This window comes from Erpetoichthys calabaricus, chromosome 2 (assembly GCF_900747795.2).
Source record: "Erpetoichthys calabaricus chromosome 2, fErpCal1.3, whole genome shotgun sequence".
NCBI lineage: Eukaryota > Metazoa > Chordata > Cladistia > Polypteriformes > Polypteridae > Erpetoichthys > Erpetoichthys calabaricus.
The window spans coordinates 100,107,397-100,127,859 of record NC_041395.2 but is presented as its reverse complement, the minus strand read 5'-3'; the positions used below and the strand labels follow the sequence as shown (position 1 = coordinate 100,127,859).

Here is a 20,463-nt window from a genome sequence, read left to right as displayed (position 1 = left end):
AGACTTAGAATATGATACTATATGTAAGGACTCTATCTACTACTTAAGGATCTATTTATATATAAGCCTGAATTTGATTTGTTTTTGTTATTTTACACATTATTTTTAACTAATTTAATTTTCTTTTCATGTAACTCTTCCTTGGCGTCACGGTGGAGCAGTGGGGCAGCGCTGCTGCCTCGCAGTTGGGAGACCTGGGTACCTGGGTTCGCTTCCCGGGTTCTCCCCGTGTCTGCGTGGGTTTCCTCTGGGCGCTCCGGTTTCCTCCCACAGTCCAAAGACATGCAGGTTAGGTGGATTGGCGATCCTAAATTGGCCCTAGTGTGTGCTTGGTCTGTGGGTGTGTTTGTGTGTGTCCTGTGGTGGGTTGGCACCCTGCCTGGGATTGTTTCCTGCCTTGTGCCCTGTGTTGGCTGGGATTGGCTCCAGCAGACCCCCGTGACCCTGTGTTCGGATTCAGCGGGTTGGAAAATGGATGGATGGATGGACTCTTCCTTTGAACATCCTATAAAGATACTTTGAACTACATCTAGTGTATGAAAATGTGCTTTAGAAATAAATGGTGGTAGTGTTGTTGTTGATGAAAGACTCAAAGAGAGCTCTTACACCTCCTGAAGAAAATTAATTTGAAGGGCAAAAAGGGTTCAGAAATGAGTCTGAGTCACTGTAACATTCTTCTCATGTGATAGAATGAAGTAAGTTGGCTTTTAAAATAATTTCTGAAACAATTGTTTTATAATAAAAAAGCTGAACTGTTCAGGAATCATGCAACATGATGGAACGTAACCTCCACCTTCTGGCCAAAATGAAGATCACAGTGTGGTCTCTTTTATATTAACAAAGTGTGACCTGACTACTTAAGATTTTAACTCTGATCATATGCACTAGTGTGAAAACAAAAACAAAAAACAAAAGAAAACTTAATTTCTTATTTGTCGTTAAGTGGTCTAGCTGTGTCCTCACTTTAGCTAAGTATTTATTAATTATTATTTATTACATAATTAAAAGTTGCAAGGAAATACTATGATAGTTTCAAAAGTTATTCAAAGGCTTCATTATAGATCTTTCTTATCTCAAACAAATGTTATATAAGGCTTTGGGTCACAATAGCCTAAAATTAGAAAAAAATTACATAAAATAAAAAATAAAAATTAGAAACTAAAATTAGAAAAAATACTACACAAAAGAAAAGTACCCTCTCCAATGGTTAAGTAGAAGTTACGATACTTCCATCCATCTATTGCTTTTGTAATCCGTTTAAATCCGTAGAATTTCGTTAACAACAACACCATTTATCTATACTGTATAGCATATTTTAAACATACAGAAGTGTAGCCCAAATTGCTTTTCAAGTAGTGAAAGAAAATGAACGCTTTAGAAGTTAAAATGAAAGAACTCCAGTTTGTATAATCTATAATGGTTAAAATGGTAAAAGACAATGTCCAGTTTGATAACATATGCTACGGTTGGATGATTAAAGAGAAGAAAAGAGGAAAACAAAAACACTTGTTGGTGATAATACTAAACAAAATAAACCTCTAAGAGTTCCAAGACCAGAAGTCCATCCAGCCCTATTGGGATTCTATAAAACACGAAAGACAATATTATCTATGTCAATATAGAAAGTCCCTGCAATATTTGATATTGCATGTGTCACGGTATTGGTGGTATCCTTCAATTGTTCCATTATCAAAAGCAAAAACATTTTTTCTCATCACATAATTGCCAGAGCCTGCAGGTTGCACAGTATCTATGGAGTATAAAGAGTACCTTCTTTTGATTTCTACTGTCTAGAAGTGGATTATTTAAAGAGAAGTTCATTGTCATTAACTTTAAATGGTTCTGTTAAATATTTTGCACAATAAAATAATTTTCAATTGAAGAAAAAAAGAGAATATCATTAGGACCCTTCCATCTCAATAAATTATAAACCCTTGTGGTTTCTTTTAAACCAGACTATTTAAGCACCATGACAGAACAGCAAATCAAAAGAAAATGTATGTATTTTGATATTTTCAGTGATGTAGTCTGTGTGATGTCTAAAGATATTTAGCTGAAAGAGTGACATTCTGTCTAGAACAGCCATGAGGTCACTGCATTAAAAAATTGACTCAATTAGTAGATGGATTCAGGTGCAGGATGACAGATATGATTGTTCTGTGTAAAATAAACTTGCAGAGCAACCAAGAGTACACTGAGATAGCATTACATTCTATCTGCTTATAGTGCAACATCAACACATGAAAATCATATTCTGAAATTGCTGTGAGGTGAGATAAAACAGTGTAGTCACCACACCAATGAACAGTCAGAAAACATGAAAATGTTCTAAGTACCTTTCTCTGAAAAATCCCCTCCATAACCTCCAGAAGGCGTTCTCTTGGAGCACGTTTAGACACAGGCTCATTCCACCACGATGAGCTAAGAAGCACCTCTGGGGATCTTTTCTGCCCACTGCAATCAGGTAATTTAATGCTTCCACCTGATGTACTCTTTAGTTTATTTATTTATTCATGTATTTATTTATTTCTCAGTTGATTGATTGGCTTTGTTATCTGTCTTGTGAGTCTGTATCCTTGATTTTTTATGTTTCCGCTGCAGTATGCATCTGAATTTCCTCATGGAGTTAATAAAGTTTATCTAATATAATCTAAATACACAAAAATTTCAAACATCAAAGTGAAATAACTAGGGTAAGAAATGCTGCTGCCTTTTCATAGAACCACGCTGAAGTAGTGCATTTTTCATGGTACCCTAGTTTGATCTTTTAGTGAAGGTGTTTACTACCACACTACAACTTACTGTATCTTCCTTTTTATTCAGGTGAAAACCTGTTGATGTTAGAATGTGTCACAAGGTACTACACTATAGAGTCAGCAGCTAGATACAGTACTACAGTACTTTTTGGTTTCTATAGGCACTCCATTTTCCAGCAGTGTGGCAAAGATGTGCATGTTATGCAGATTACTAACTCCAAGTAAGTCCCAAGTGAGTGGTTACAATTGTGTATAAAAGTTCTCCATGTGATGGACAAGTATATTTGGCTCCAGTTTCTACCACCAAATGCTACAGGTTCCCTACTGTGCAGTAATGGAGAAAGCAGGTTCAGATGGGTGGCTAGAATGAATGAGGCTACACAGGGTTGTTTTTTATTCTCAAGATCCTAAGCATTAACAACAAATACAAAAAAACAACAACAAAAAAAGCAACATTTACAGTAATATCGCCAGATGGGAATTCAAACTGGGAGGAACTAAACAAATCTTTCATTTAATAATTTTAGTTCTGAAAATTTTGGCAAAGGACACTAAATAATAATGTCAGATAACAAAACAGTTTTCATTTTTCTTTTAAATGAAATGCAGTTTATCTATCTATATAAAATGCTATGGGCTTCCATTTGCAATGCGAAACCTTTGATGTTGGTCTTAATTATATGACGTGAAATGTGTAGCATAACCCACAAATTGGAGGTGCAGGTTACGTTGGCCATGTAATTGGGATAGTAAAAAAAAGCATCATTGCTGACAGGTAAAGAACAGCAGAGTGGGCATGCAGCATGGCTGAAAGGAATAGCACCGCAGCAACATCTACTGACAGCAAAGCACATTGCACAGTTCAACAACTCGTTTATATCGCAAATACATGTTATAAATTCCGAATGCAAATGGAAATCATACACACCATTAGGGCACAAAAGAGGTGGCGGCACCCTAGCCAGAGTGGACTGGGATGCTGTGCTTCATAAGATGTACATGAACTATCTTTCTTCAAGGACACGAGGTCTGATTGTTTCACAGTAGAATGTAAGATAAGTGTCTAAATGCCTGTTTTAAGAACAATATTCAAATTTTTCTCCAAAGAATGTTTAGATTTCTTGTCTGTATTTAATATATATAAGGTGACATGCTTAAAGATACTGGGGTCAAATCCATGCCTTGTTCTATCAATCTGAAGGTTTCACATGTACTTCTGTAAAACTGTAGAGTGTATGGGTTGGGTGGGTTTGGGCATTGCGATTTAGCCTTTGTCAGTTATAACTGTCCATGCATTGCCAGGGTTTTTTTTTCCCTCCATATGTTAACTGGAAAGGGCAGCACGGTGGCACAATGTTAGCGCTGCTGCCTCGCAGTTAAGAAACCTGGGTTCGCTTTCCCAGGTCCTCCCTGCACGGAGTTTGTATGTTCTCCCCGTGTCGGTGTGGGTTTCCTCCGGGCTCTCCGGTTTCCTCCCACAGTCCAAAGACATGCAGGTTAGGTGGATTGGCAATTCTAAATTGGCCCGTGGGTGTGTTTGTGTGTGTCCTGCGGTGAGTTGGCACCCTGCCCGGGATTGTTTCCTGCCTTGTGCCCTGTGTTGGCTGGGATTGGCTCCAGCAGATCCCCGTGACCCTGTGTTCGGATTCAGCGGGTTGGAAAATGGATGGATGGATGTTAACTGGAAATTGTGTTATTCACTCCATCAACTGCCATATCTCAATTATAATGATTTGGAATTTATATCATCATTAATTATCAAGATTCACTGTTTTTATTGCTTCTTTTAAGTAATTTGTGCATTTATGCATATAAATATTGTATTTAATCATTTGGTGTCAATGCATTACATTTCTATATATATTCAATACTCAGAGCTTGTACTCGGTGAAGAGTCATATGCAAAATAAATAGAATTGTATAGATGTTACCCCAGGCTCTTTGGTGTACTTCCCTTATGATTATGCCCTGTGGTAAAGCTGGCACCCAATCCAGGGACGGTTCCTATCTTAAAGATTTAGTCACCCTATAATTCTTTATTGGGTTAAAGATGCTCTAAAATGCACATATTTCTTTGCAGACAAATTTAGAAACTGGAGTGCCACTCTTGCTCTTTCAAGCTGGCAGATGTAGTGTTGGAACTTAACTCAACAGCAATGAATTGATATTTTCTTTTCCTATTGTGTAATATCTGTGAATTCATTGAAGGTCAATTTTATACAGAAGTGGAATTTATTTTTCCTGTGGTAAAATAGAATTGTTTCTCCAAGATTTAACAAAAGTAAACTGTTTATTTTATAGAAAGTTACAAATATAAGGGAGAGCTTAGTTTGTGATTTTTGCTATCAATAGTCTGATTGAGTCTTTCAATAGTGATTTCTGATGTGGCCACTTTATAGAAAATTTCTTATTCATTATTTTGTCAAAATTGATCTTTGTTTCTATTTTTTTACATAGATACTGCTAGCTGGATGACCGTTGAAGTGCTCCAGTTGCTAATGCGTTTTCTTTTGCAAGCTCCGATTTCTACCTTGAAGGCCTTGGCTGAGAGCAGCAACAGTTCAGTAAGTATCTGAAGCTTTTCATTTCCACTGCTATGGAAAGACTGAAAGGGCTATCAGTGTGTGTAAATGTAACAAACTTAATCCATAAATGAGGAGTGGATGGGTTTTATCTTCAGAGCAATTGAATTTTTTTACAAAATTCCACAGTAAAATAAAGATGAAACCTTTGCAACGCTGATCAGGATTAAGCAAATTTGCAAATAAACAGATGGATGCATGGATTGATGAAGCCAGCCACAGGGGAAGCACAAACCAGTGTGTTTCTTCGTGCCAGTCCTAAGCCTGGATAAATGGGGAGGGTTACGTCAGGAAGGGCATCCGGTGTAAAATTTTGTCAAATCAATATGCGGACAACAATACAAATTTCCATACTGGATCGGTTGAAGGTCGGAGGAAAGTAAAGAGAGTGGAACTGAGGATAGGAACTTTGAATGTTGGCAGAATGACTGGTAAGGAGAGAGAGTTAGCGATATGATGGAGAGAAGGAAGGGTGATATATTGTGCGTGCAAGAGACTAAATGGAAGGGGAGTAAGGCCAGGTGGATTGGAGGTGGATTCAAATTGTTCTATCATGTTGTGGATGGGAGGAGAAATGGGGTAGGGGTTATTCTGAAGAAACAGTATGTTAAGAGTGTTTTGGAGGTGAAAAGAGTGTCAGGCAGAGTAATGATTATGAAGCTGGAAATTGGAGGTGTGATGAAGAATGTTGTTAATGCATATGCACTAGTGCTGGGGTGTGCAATGGGTGAGAAAGAAGATTTTTGGAGTGAGTTGGATGAAGTGATGAACAGTGTACCCAAGGGACAGAAAGTGGTGATTGGAGCAGATTTCAATGGGCATGTTGGTGAAGGGAACAGTGGAGACGAGGAGGTGATGGGTAGGTATGGTGTCAAGGAGAGGAATGAAGAAGGTCAGAGGATAGTGGATTTTGCCAAAAGGATGGACATGGCTGTGGTAAATACATATTTTAAGAAGAGGGAGGAACATAGGGTTACGTACAAGAGTGCAGGAAGATGCACACAGGTAGATTACATTCTATGCAGAAGAGTTGATCTGAAAGAGATTGAAGACTGCAAAATGGTGGTGGGGGAAAGTGTAGTTAAGCAGCATAGGATGGTGGTCTGTAGGATGACGTTGGAGATCAAGAAGAGGAAGAGAGTGAGGGCAGAGCCAAGGATCAAATGGTGGAAGATGAAAAAGGAAGACTGCAAGGTTGAGTTTAGGGAGGAGGTGAGACAGGCACTGGGTGGCAGTGAAGAGTTACCAGACAGCTGGGAAACTACAGCAGATGTAGTAAGGGTGACAGCAAGAAGGGTGCTTGATGTGACATCTGGAAAGAGGAAGGAGGAGAAGGAAACCTGGTGGTGGAATGAGGAAATACAGGAGAGTATACAGAGGAAGAGGATGGCAAAGAAGTGGGATAGTCAGAGTGATGCAGAAAGTAGACAAGAGTACAAGGAGATAAGACGCAAGGTGAAGAGAGAGGTGGCGAAAGCTAAAGAAAAGGCGTATGATGAGTTGTATGAGAGGTTGGACACTAAGGAGGGAGAAAAGGACCTGTATCGATTGGCTAGACAGAGGGACCCAGCTGGGAAAGATGTGTAGCAGGTTAGCGTGATAAAAGATAAAGATTGAAACATACTCACAAGCGAGGAGAGTGTGTTAAGCAGATGGAAAGAGTACTTTGAGTGGCTGATGAATGAAGAGAACGAGAAAGAGAAGAGGTTGGATGATGTGGAGATAGTGAATCAGGAAGTGAAACTGATTAGCAATGAGGAAGTAAGGACAGCTATGAAGAGGATGAAAAATGGAAAGGCCATTGGTTCAGATGACATACCTATGGAAGCATGGAGGTGTTTAGGAGAGATGGCAGTGGAATTTTTTTAACCAGATTGTTTAATGGAATCTTGGAAAATGAGAGGATGCCTGAGGAGTGGAGAAGAAGTGTACTGGTGCCGATATTTAAGAATAAGGGGGATGTGCAGGACTGCAGTAACTACAGGGGAATCAAATTGATGAGACACAGCATGAAGTTATGGGAAGAGTAGTAGAAGCAAGGTTATGAAGTGAGGTGATGATTAGTGAGCAGCAGTGTGGTTTCATGCCAAGAAAGAGCACCACAGATGCAAAGTTTGCTCTGAGGATGTTGGTGGAGAAGTATAGAGAAGGCCAGAAGGAGTTGCATTGCATCTTTGTGGACCTATAGAAAGCATATGACAGGGTGCCTTGAGAGGAGCTGTGGTATTGTATGAGGAAGTCGGGAGTGGCAGAGAAGTACATAAGAGTTATGCAGGATATGTACGAGGGAAGTGTGACAGTGGTGAGGTCTGTGGTAGGAGTGATGGATGCATTCAAGTTGGGATTACATCAGGGATCGGCTCTGAGCCCTTTCTTATTTGTAATGATGATGGACAGGTTGACAGACGAGATTAGACAGGAGTCCCCGTGGACTATGATGTTTGCTGATGACATTGTGATCTGTAGCGATAGTAGGGAGTAGGTTGTAGCGGTCAGGGGCCGCTAAGATCCACACCGTCACAGATGACGGTGATTTATTTATTTTAATAGCAGAGATCCCAGGAACGTCCCCAGCCTTGGATCGACCCACACACTCACTCACCACAGAGACAATAAAGCACACTGGGAATGGCAACAATTTCAACTATAATGACCCGAAATAAGTAATGAACAGTAATACCACCCCTGACCCCTTCGGCGATATTACACATAAACAAAATAAACACAAACACCACATAGCAAAGTCCATATATACGAAACAGGTTGAAAGACGAATAGTGACCAAGTTAAGTCCAGCGATCTGTATGTTGAAATGGAGAACCGAAAATACAGTCCTACCGGTAGTTACTGATGAGGTTGATGGTTGATGGTTGATTCGGGAGCGCTCCACTCTTCCGGAAAACCCAATAATCCAACACAGCTCTCAGTGCACAGGTAGACAGACAATCCAGACCCCAACAAACGAATACAGTCCAAGACAAAATGATCAGAGTTCAAATAATAGCAGGAGAGACGACAAATAACCGCAACAAAAACAAAACAAACTTTTCTTCTCTTTGCCCTCTGCCCTCCTTTTAACTGCCTGTGGCTACCTTTGACCCCAGCAGCCCCAGCAGGGACTGCTGGGAGATGCAGTTCTTAAGTAGCACTGCTACAATCCCCACCCCCAGGCCGTGGTGTACGGCCGAACCAAGGCTTGAGATTGGAGATGTTTACAGTGTCTATTTTCTTAGTCCCTGGCAATCCCCACTCTATTGTGTAGGTCACTGGTCCCTTCTTTTGGACAACCGTAGCCGGGCCGAACCACTTAGGAGCCAGTTTAGCAGTAAATTTCTCAGAGGCTTTGGAGAGGGGATGAGTCCTGATCCAGACTTTCTCCCCAACCGAGAATTGCACAGGCTTATGTCTCTGGTTGTACGATTGAGATTGTCTGGACTGGGACCTCACCATCCTCTCTTTTACCTGTTGTGTGATGTGTTGGATACTTTGCAGGTGATTGTGTAGTGATGTGTCTGGTTTAGGTGGGTTGAGCTCAATGATCCTTTCTAGAGGACCGTTTATCTGTCTGCCTAAAGCTAACAATGCAGGGGTTTCACCTGTAACCTCGTGCACCGCCGTGTTCAATGCGAACCGTAGCTCAGGCAGCCACTTTGTCCAATCCTGATGGTGGTCTCCAACGAACGATGCTATCATGGTCTTCAGGGTCCGATTCACCCGCTCAGTGCGATTTGATTGGGGATGGTATGCTGTCGTTTTCAGGTGAACCACCCCCCATTGTTTCCACAACTCTTCAGCCTCTGAGCCGGTAAACTGCGGGCCCCGATCTGTGATGATGTTCTTCGGCACCCCCCATCGGGTAAATATCTCATCCTTCAGGGTGGAACATATCTTCTTGGCGGTGGCATTAGCCAAAGGGAATAGCTCCACCCAGCGAGTAAAATAGTCCACAACCACCATCAGGTAGGTCTTCTGGTCCTTGCTAGTAGGAAATGGTCCCATTAGGTCCACGCCTAGGCTTTCCCCCGGGGTAGTGACGGTTACTGGCTGAAGCTGTCCCGAGGGGAGACCAGGTGGGGTATTGTATTGCTGACAGGTGGTACAAGTCTGGACATGGGACCAGACGTTTTTGCGTACAGTCGGCCACCATGCCACCTTCAAGATTTTAAACAGTGTCTTAGTACGTCCAAGGTGACCACCGATCGGGCTATCATGATAATACTGTAGGAACTTGGGCACATATGTCTCGGGCACTACCAATTGATAATGGTAACTCCGATCTTTTGTTGGAACGCAGCGATAGAGTGCCCCTTGAAGTTCCCTATAATGTATGCGGTCAGGCCTCCCCCCCGAGCCCTCCCTCAACCCCTGACATACAGGACTGGCTGCTTGAGATTGAATGATTTCCTGCATGAAGATCAGGCCAAGGGTTAGAGACCGATACCGCACATACCACTGGCGCGGGCTCGTGAACCCGTGATAAGGCATCGGGCACAACGTTAGCACAACCCTTCCGATAGCACACCCTGAACATGAACTGTTGGAGGCGCAATACCCACCTTGTTAGCCTAGCCGTGGTCTTCGGGCAATTGAATGCCCAGGTCAGAGCCCTATGGTCAGTGTAGACTTCAAACGATGTTCCCTCCAGGAAGTGCCGCCACTTTTCCACGGCCCACACGACAGCGAGGCATTCCTTCTCGGTGGTGGAATAATTATACTCGGCGCCCTTTAGTGACCGTGAAGCATAGGCCACCACTCTTTCCTCTCCTTGACTAGTTTGGGATAGAACGGCACCGAGCCCGAGGTCACTTGCGTCAGTGTGGACCTGAAAGGTTAATGAAGGATCAGGCTGTGCCAGGACTGGTGGCGATATCAGGGCCTGTTTGAGTCTTTCAAAAGAGTCCTGGCACGTTGGTGACCACTCCCAGGGGGATCCCTTCCTCAGCAGCTGGAACAAAGGGGCAGCGATGTCGGCAAACCCATGCACAAATTTGTGGAACCACCCAGCCATCCCCAGGAAGCGCTGGAGACTTTTTACCTCCTGGGGCGCTGGGTAGTCCAAGATGGACTTAATTTTCTTTGGGTCCACTCGGACCCCGTCTGCTGACACCACATGGCCGAGGAAGTTCAGATGGTCTTGCTGAAATCTACACTTCTTGATGTTGAGGGTGAGATGAGCCTTATGCAGTTTCTGGAAGATGTGGTCGAGGTCCTTGAGATGTTGTTGGACAGATGGGGAGAATACAATGATGTCATCAATATAAACAAAACAGGTCTTCCCAATGAGTCCCCGGAGTACCTGCTCCATTAGCCGTTGGAATGACGCCCCAGCGTTTTTCAGTCCAAAGGGCATCACCCGAAACTGGAACAACCCCTCCGGGGTGATGACGGCCGTCTTTTCCATGCTACTCTTCCCCATCCTCACCTGCCAATACCCTGACTTCAAATCAAGGGAGCTGAACACTGCTGCCCCATGCAAAGACTCCAAGATGTCATGAATGAGTGGCATGGGGTAAGCATCATCCAAGGTCTTCTTGTTCAGCTCCCGATAGTCCACACAGAATCGATAGGTCCCGTCGGCCTTCTGAACGAGCACCGCAGGGCTAGCCCATGGCGAGGTGGAAGGCTCAATGACCCCCTCTGCCAACATCTGGTCAACCCACTCCTTGATTATTCCTCTTTTCAGAGGCGACACTCTGTAGGCTCTGTGCCGAACAGGGACAGGGTCGACTGTGTGAATGTGATGACACACCACCTCAGTCCGACCCAATTTGTCCGTCCACACCGAGTGCCACCTCCTAAGCAGTGGCTGAACGAGCTCCGGCTGTTCAAGAATAGCCTTCTCTACTGGGCTGGGCTCATCCACCAACTGCGCGAGATAATAAAACAAGTTAGGCCAAACCAGATTGCTTTGAGCCTTTGTCCCAAACCGATGGACTTCACCCCCCGGCAACTCATACTCCAGCCGCGACAGATGGATAGTTAGACCTACCGACACAAGAGAGTCTATTCCCAGTAATAAGGGCATTGACAGGTGGTCATCTTCCAGGATGTAAACCTCTGTCTCCCAGTGTGTCTCATGTAAGCAGAGCCTCATAGGAACCCTGCCCCTGGCCCCGTACGCCCTTCCATCCGCAAGAAAGAATTTTACATTTGCACTACCCCTTAACTGCTCATGAGGCACTTTAAGCTTTTCCCACAAGCTGTATTTCATAAGGGTATAAGTGCTCCCTGTATCTACGACCGCCTCTCCAGTGACACCTCGCACTTGTACGGGCAGCACTAAGAGGGGCAAGGTGGCTTGCACCAGGGTGAGATCGGCACGGGGATCCACTGGGGCTTTTCCTCGTGGTTTGGGACAGGGGACATCCCGAGACGTGGGACCCTTTCGAGACCCACTAATCCCGATAGCCGCCCAGTCCTTTTCCACTCGGGACCCCACCTTCACCAACTCATCAACCGACTTCATGACCCCCCTCAGAGTAGCCGCCACCCGAGGGTCACAAGCGTCAAGGACACGTCGCAATATCTTTTCCTCACGCATGTCAGATCGCCACTTAAGGCACAACGCACGGAACTCAAAGACAAAGTCCCTGAGACTCTGCGATGGCTTTTGTACAAAGGTCCGGAGCTTTTCTTCCAACAGCACCTGGTATTCATCTGAGAGGAACGCTTTCAGGAAGGCAGCGCGAAACTCCGCCCAGGTGTTACACTTGTGCCGCTCAGCAAACCACCAAGAGCGCGCCGGCCCGCTGAGTGCCGTGTTCAGGAATCCCCGCAGCTCGGCTCCACTCAGAGGATGCAGTTCCACGAACAAGTCGACCTCCTCCACAAAGTTGACAATGCCCGTGGGTGCACACTGAGGTGCCAGCTTAGGGAACTCCATCCGCGGCATCGCAACGGACAAGGACGACTGTCCCCAGTTGATCCCCACTCCCGCTAAAGGAGTCGACTGCCCCAGTTGCTGCGTGACGGCACGCCAGCTATCCTGCACCTGCCTCCTGATCTCCTCCCTCATATTGGCTTCCAGGTGCTGCACACACTTCGCGAAGGACTGCTCCAGACGCTGCACCCTCACAACCGCCTCACCGGAAACTCGGGCGGCCATGGCATCGATGAGATCATGAATGGTTTCATCACGGTTGAGAAAACTGCCGGCAATGTGATCCACCCGCATCTCTAGCTGTTCTAGGCGCAACGTCAGGTCATTCAGAAGCCGTCCCTCATCCGTCTCGGGCTGCTCCGGACTGGAGACACACAGGGAATCCAGCAGGCTCAATTCTTCCTCAGGGGCTCTGACCGTAAAGTGACGTGGCCTAGGCTGCGGACGTACGTCCACCAGCGGTCCACTCAGCTCAAGCTCCTCGCCCTGCACTGCGCTTACAACAGACATGCTTCTGTCGGATGTGTATGTAAAGTCGGTCAGAAGGGAACGTAATTAACCTGGCTCCTACCCGGCTCGCCAAAATCTGTAGCGGTCAGGGGCCGCTAAGATTCACACCGCCAAAGATGACGGTGATTTATTTATTTTAATAGCAGAGATCCCAGGAATGTCCCCAGCCTTGGATCGACCCACACACACTCACCACAGAGACAATAAAGCACACTGGGAATGGCAAACAATTACAAATATAATGACCCGAAATAAGTAATGAACAGTAATACCACCCCTGACCCCTTCGGCGATATTACACATAAACAAAATAAACACAAACACCACACAGCAAAGTCCATATATACGAAACAGGTTGAAAGACGAATAGTGACCAAGTTAAGTCCAGCGATCTGTATGTTGAAATGGAGAAGGGAAAATACAGTCCTACCGGTAGTTACTGATGAGGTTGATGGATGATGGTTGATTCGGGAGCGCTCCACTCTTCCGGAAAACCCAATAATCCAACACAGCTCTCAGTGCACAGGTAGACAGACAATCCAGACCCCAACAAACGAATACAGTCCAAGACAAAATGATCAGAGTTCAAATAACAGCAGGAGAGACGACAAATAACCGCAACAAAAACAAAACAAACTTTTCTTCTCTTTGCCCTCTGCCCTCCTTTTAACTGCCTGTGGCTACCTTTGACCCCAGCAGCCCCAGTAGGGACTGCTGGGAGATGCAGTTCTTAAGTAGCACTGCTACAAGGTTGAGGAGACCCTGGAGAGGTGGAGATATGCCTCTAGAGAGGAGTGGAATGAAAGTCAGTAGGAACAAAAGAGAATACATGTGTGTAAATGAGAGGGAGGTCAGTGGAATGTTGAGGATGCAGGGAGTAGAGTTGGCGAAGGTGGATGAGTTTAATAATTGGGATCAACAGTACAGAGTAATGTGGATTGTGGAAGAGAAGTGAAAAAGAGAGTGCAGGCAGGGTGGAATGGGTGGAGAAGAGTGTCAGGAGTGATTTGTGACAGACAATATCAGCAAGAGTGAAAGGGAAGGTCTACAAGACGGTAGTGAGGCCAGCTACAGTATGTTATATGGGTTGGAGACAGTGGCACTGACCAGAAAGAAGGAGACAGAGCTGGAGGTAGCAGAGTTAAAGATGCTAAGATTTGCACTGGGTGTGACAAGGATGGATAGGATTAGAAATGAGTACATTAGAGGGTCAGCTCAAGTTGGACGGTTGGGAGACAAAGTCAGAGAGGCGAGATTGCGTTGGTTTGGACATGTGCAGAGGAGAGAGGTATATTGGGAGAAGGATGCTAAGGATAGAGCTGCCAGGGAAGATGAAAACAGGAAGGCCTAAGCGAAGGTTTATGGATGTGGTGAGAGAGGACATGCAGGTGATGGGTGTAACAGAACAAGATGCAGAGGACAGAAAGATATGGAAGAAGATGATCTGCTGTGGCAACCCGTAACGGGAGCAGCCAAAAGAAGAAGATGATGCATGGATTGATGGATCAGGAAAGATGGTCCCTCTCTTCAATCTCTGTGTTTTACCCACCTAGAAAAGGGACGTTGTTATTAATTATTAATTTATTAGTTAGCATTGTTTGCTTTAATAATAATAATTCATTACATTTATATAGCGCTTTTCTCAGTACTCAAAGCGCTATCCACACAGGGAGGAACTGGGAAGCGAACCCACAATATTCCATAGTCTCCTTACTGCAAAGCAGCAGCACTACCACCGCGCCACCTGTTTCTTTGTGGATAGTATACACATAAACAAAGCAAACATTGTGTAAATATGTGTACACGTACAACGTACCGTGACAGACAGAGGGTACACTTTGACCAGACAGATTACTCACACCAGAGCCATTCCATAGTTTCAAAACAAAATTCATAAAAGTGAATTCTTTCAATTAGGACAGTTCAATTCCAACAAATCCATCTGTGACCCTATTTCAACAATTCTGTCAATCACTCCGTCTCTGTACCCTGAGCGAGACCATGGCAAGCCATTCTCTCCAGGCAGCTCCTCTCTGTGATAGGACACCAACAGCCACAAAATTATGAAGGCTGGAGTTCTTTCTCCATTGGCTGCTCGAAGTGAACTTTCACTTTCAATTTCCTATATTATGAACCCCACTGGAGTCAAATGAAAGGAAGGAGATCGTCCCATTTTCTGAACCAAGGTCTTCACTAGTGGTCCTTGGTTTTCTGACTTTTTGTGACCTTGCTGGATGTACCTTCAAAGAGAAAATGAAATGCTGTGAGACACCAGGAGTGCTTCACCTGGAATGATAACAGTAGTTGCCATGATTACAGAAGTTCTTCTTTAGCTGAATGTGCCCATGTTGCAATAAGGCATTGAGCCTGCAGACTACGGCACAAACGCAATCTCAGGAAGGAGATGACTTTGCAAAGAAAATGGCCAATTTCAGTTACAATGTGCATGTGTCACCATCTGTGTTTAGTCTGAAAAGGGAGGATTCAATATGTCCACTTTCTGCAATTGTCTTTTTTTTATGGTTCCCATGAGATAAACATTTACACCAAAATGAGTTAATTGGTCAATCTTCTATCATCAGTACAAAAAAAATTGCTGAAATAATGAGTCATCAATTGTTATAGTAGTACTACACTGCACTAGAAGAAATTAAGACGTCATTGAAAAACATTCTCCAATATGTTTCCTTACCTAAGAAAAAAACAAATTTTCAATTCATTCATTTATTTGTCTTTTATTTCTTTAGCACGCTCTGTAAATTTGACAAAATGCACTACCTTGGGAATATTATACTAACAATATATAATAAGATATACAGTATCTGAAGAAGGAAAGACAGACACATAGACAAAGAAGGGGCTGTGTGAGAGTCTGACCCTCTGCCGCTTCACTTTCTAACTCTGTTTCTGAACTGTCTGTATTTTTTAGCTGTGCACCTTCTACCTGAAGGATTCCAACATCTGGAGCAGCCTCTATGATTTAGACTCGGCACAAGCAAACACGATTCTCAAGGGGCTTCAGAAGTGCAACATCTCCATTATAAGACCTGACGTGATTCCCAAGTAAGGTTTTATGAACTATTAGAGCTGATAAGTCCCATTTCATGACAAAATGCTCAATTGAACCAATTTGGGAATTGCACTGTAAGAAAGAAACAGTTTCTTTTAACCTAACTTTATTTGCACAAAAAAGGATGGAACAAGGCAAATCAATTTCTGCTTTTCCAATAGATGAGGTACTGTATGCGCATGTTGAATTTGGCAGACAACTGTTATATTCAACATTGGCTTAGATGCCTGGAGATGAGAAGAATTTTGAAAATCTCATGAGCTTTTTCTGTCTGACTTTGATGCAGACTCGGACAGCTGACATGTTACTTCACCCCCTATGTCAGTAATTTGAATGAGACTGCCACTTCTGCTTTGATGAACCAGCTGAAGAACTGCAGCAACAATGTCAAAAATGTAAGTAGCATCAAGCCAAAAGCACCAACAGAAAGTCAACAGGGAATCAAGATGCAAAAAAGTAGGCATATTTGAGACGGAATTCATTCTACTAGAGGCATTTTTTCTTATTTGTACAATTATATGTTATTGTATTTATTCACGGTTTAAGCAATCACCACCAGGGTCATGAATGAAAGACACTAGGAAGCACTTAAAATTAAGAAATGATAACAATAAATTATAGAAATTCACTGAAGCCAATGTTACACAGAATAATACAGTAGAATCAAATAATGCTGTAAATACAGGCATAGAAGAGAGAAGAAGTGCATGTTTAGTCTTTCATTACACACAGACCTACTACAGATGAAGTAGATAAAGACAGGAATTAGACCATAGTTTATTAACTTGATACACTAAATGGGCTCCTCGTATTAGTAAAATGTCTTATGTTTTGTGTATGTCTCACCTGGATATACCGGGTAGTTCATAGGCTTAGAGGTTTATAGATGTGTGTTGACAGGTTTTAAACGATAATTTAGCTGAGCCATCTGAGATGCAAAGTAATGTGCTCCTACTGCTGTTTGCCTACAAGCAAATGTTTTTTTTTTTGGGAATCGATTAAAAAAAATTAATTAATTAATCGTATAAATGAACGTATCTGACATTAAAACAGGTAATTATGAAATGAATACATAAATTATGAAGTAAATACACAATAAATTACAAATTTAGTGTAGAATCAACAGAAAGAAATTCAAAATCAATGGCATAGTTTAAACTTAAACAATGACCTTAAATCCGAACTTTTAACAAAATACTACTTGAGCAAGTACAACCTGAATTTGAATGCCTTCCTATAAGACAAGTTGAAAAGAAGACATACAGTAAAGATAATGAAGCCAATGTATTAATTATTAAATTATCAAAGCATATGAGACACAGACGTGTCAAAGTAAAAACAACTGTTGACTTTGAATGCTCTGCTGATGACTTAATTGAAAGAATAAGCATCTCTTAAATGGGCATACACTAAAACTTAAACTTAAAAATTAAAACTCTGCAAATACTATCCTCAATTGTTCATCACCATCTATAACTTGATAATCATACTCTGCACAAGTGTTTTTTCAACTGGTGCACACGGGTCCTGACCCGACAGAGACATGCTCCACAGGTGGTCGAAACCTGTCTGAGGAGGAAGGGACTACCTGGAGAAGCCGACATAAATGCAACCCTGTGACCACCTTACCTTTAATCACACTCGGACTTGTCTAACTGCTCTATATAGTCTTCCGCTTCAGTGTTACGGCCCAGAAGCACGCCCGCTCTTTCACCATCACTCCCCTCTCCTCACTTGTTCACTCCGTGCTGTGGTTTCCCCGTGTGACTCCTGCGCTCCATCACCAATGCCATGCAAAAGTGCTTCTCTTCCAGCACCTTCCACATTCAAACCCATCTCTCGCAGTTCTTCCACCTCTTTTACCGGGACGTCCTCTTCACACTCAGATGTTTAATTTGTATAATGCACTGTGCCTTCTGAAAGCACAGTACTCAGTAGCTATCCAGCCACATGGCTCTCTGCATCTCCAGCCTGATCATTACAGTATTATTGTTTCATAATCTTAAAAAAAATACATAAAAATTCCTCCCTGACCAAAGCAATATCTGAGGTGTTCAGCTTGTTTTCATCCCTGGATACGACAATAATTTTTAGCACGTTAAATAGGCCACATTAATTGCAAAAATTAATGTGCTAACTTTCCCAGGCCTAGTATTTTTTACGTTCTAAAATCTCCATCTCTATCATCCATACAGAATCTCCTTTGAAAACTAATGGTTGTGTCATTTTCAGTAAGTTCCAAATACAGTATATACCCTAAAAAAATATTTATAAGAAAGCAAAGAAATTTAACAAAACGTATAGCATATAGATATACAGTGGTGTGAAAAACTATTTGCCCCCTTCCTGATTTCTTATTCTTTTGCATGTTTGTCACACAAAATGTTTCTGATCATCAAACACATTTAACCATTAGTCAAATATAACACAAGTAAACACAAAATGCAGTTTTTAAATGATGGTTTTTATTATTTAGGGAGAAAAAAAATCCAAACCTACATGGCCCTGTGTGAAAAAGTAATTGCCCCCTTGTTAAAAAATAACCTAACTGTGGTGTATCACACCTGAGTTCAATTTCCGTAGCCACCCCCAGGCCTGATTACTGCCACACCTGTTTCAATCAAGAAATCACTTACATAGGAGCTGCCTGACACAGAGAAGTAGACCAAAAGCACCTCAAAAGCTAGACATCATGCCAAGATCCAAAGAAATTCAGGAACAAATGAGAACAGAAGTAATTGAGATCTATCAGTCTGGTAAAGGTTATAAAGCCATTTCTAAAGCTTTGGGACTCCAGCGAACCACAGTGAGAGCCATTATCCACAAATGGCAAAAAACATGGAACAGTGGTGAACCTTCCCAGTAGTGGCCGGCCGACCAGAATTACCCCAAGAGCGCAGAGACGACTCATCCGAGAGGTCACAAAAGACCCCAGGACAACGTCTAAAGAACTGCAGGCCTCACTTGCCTCAATTAAGGTCAGTGTTCACGACTCCACCATAAGAAAGAGACTGGGCAAAAACGGCCTGCATGGCAGATGTCCAAGACGCAAACCACTGTTAAGCAAAAAGAACATTAGGGCTCGTCTCAATTTTGCTAAGAAACATCTCAATGATTGCCAAGACTTTTGGGAAAATACCTTGTGGACTGATGAGACAAAAGTTGAACTTTTTGGAAGGCAAATGTCCCGTTACATCTGGCATAAAAGGAACACAGCATTTCAGAAAAAGAACATCATACCAACAGTAAAATATGGTGGTGGTAGTGTGATGGTCTGGGGTTGTTTTGCTGCTTCAGGACCTGGAAGGCTTGCTGTGATAGATGGAACCATGAATTCTACTGTCTACCAAAAAATCCTGAAGGAGAATGTCCGGCCATCTGTTCGTCAACTCAAGCTGAAGCGATCTTGGGGGCTGCAACAGGACAATGACCCAAAACACACCAGCAAATCCACCTCTGAATGGCTGAAGAAAAACAAAATGAAGACTTTGGAGTGGCCTAGTCAAAGTCCTGACCTGAATCCAATTGAGATGCTATGGCATGACCTTAAAAAGGCAGTTCATGCTAGAAAACCCTCAAATAAAGCTGAATTACAACAATTTTGCAAAGATGAGTGGGCCAAAATTCCTCCAGAGCGCTGTGAAAGACTCATTGCAAGTTATCGCAAACGCTTGATTGCAGTTATTGCTGCTAAGGGTGGCCCAACCAGTTATTAGGTTCAGGGGGCAATTACTTTTTCACACAGGGCCATGTAGGTTTGGATTTTTTTTTCTCCCTAAATAATAAAAACCACCATTTACAAACTGCATTTTGTGTTTACTTGTGTTATATTTGACTAAGGGTTAAATGTGTTTGATGATCAGAAACATTTTGTGTGACAAACATGCAAAAGAATAAGAAATCAGGAAGGGGGCAAATAGTTTTTCACACCACTGTAGATACTGCATACAGTGCATCTCAAAATTACATAAGCAAAAGAGGAAAGTAAATATATTTTAAAAAAGTAAATAAAAGTAAACAAAAAAGAAGAACCAAGAAGACAAAATATTCTGCTAGCAGATGCAATAGAAATTAGCAGATTTTGTGATTGTATCCTGCTACTAGCATATCTAGATCAAACATGCAACGTTCAAACCTGAAATATTCGGTATGCTTATTGCCATCTTTTTGCATTTGTTCTTTTGTCTATCCCACCATTTTGTGAACCCACTTATCCAGTTTAAGTCCACAGCAAGATGGATCATATGCTGGCATCTTCAGGGTTTAAATATTTATGAACAGGATAATTAAATACAAATGACCTGGGGCCTCATGTATAACGGTGTGCATAGAACTCACATTATCACATGGCATAAGCTCAAAGCGGAAATGTTTGTACGCACAAAAAAATCCAGATGCATAAATCTGTGCGAACGCCAACTTCCAAGTTCTTCCGCTACATAAATCCCGGTCAGCGTGAAAAGTAACGCACGTGCACGTGCCTGCTGTCCCGCCCCAACTCCTCCCAGAATTACGCCACTTTGAATATGCAAATCAATATAAATAGCCCTTAAGCTCAGCCTTTTGTGAAAAGAAAATGGCAAAAGCACGCAGGGAAATAGAAGAATTTCAGTGAATGCCAAGTGGAGGCAAGGTAAAACATACTATTTGTTGGTTTAAACAATG

The 20,463-nt window shown here is 42.7% G+C and overlaps 1 protein-coding gene across 1 annotated transcript in view; it reads left to right on the top strand.

Moving 5' to 3' along the window:
- The window catches only part of LOC114645314 (otoancorin-like), a 158,201-nt gene that overhangs the window by 49,491 nt on the left and 88,247 nt on the right, over positions 1–20,463 (top strand). Inside the window, exons 6-8 of the mRNA XM_051923129.1 lie at positions 5,214–5,320; positions 15,658–15,791; positions 16,085–16,193. Coding sequence (XP_051779089.1) covers positions 5,214–5,320; positions 15,658–15,791; positions 16,085–16,193 — 350 coding nt within the window. The remainder of the gene's footprint in view (positions 1–5,213; positions 5,321–15,657; positions 15,792–16,084; positions 16,194–20,463) is intronic.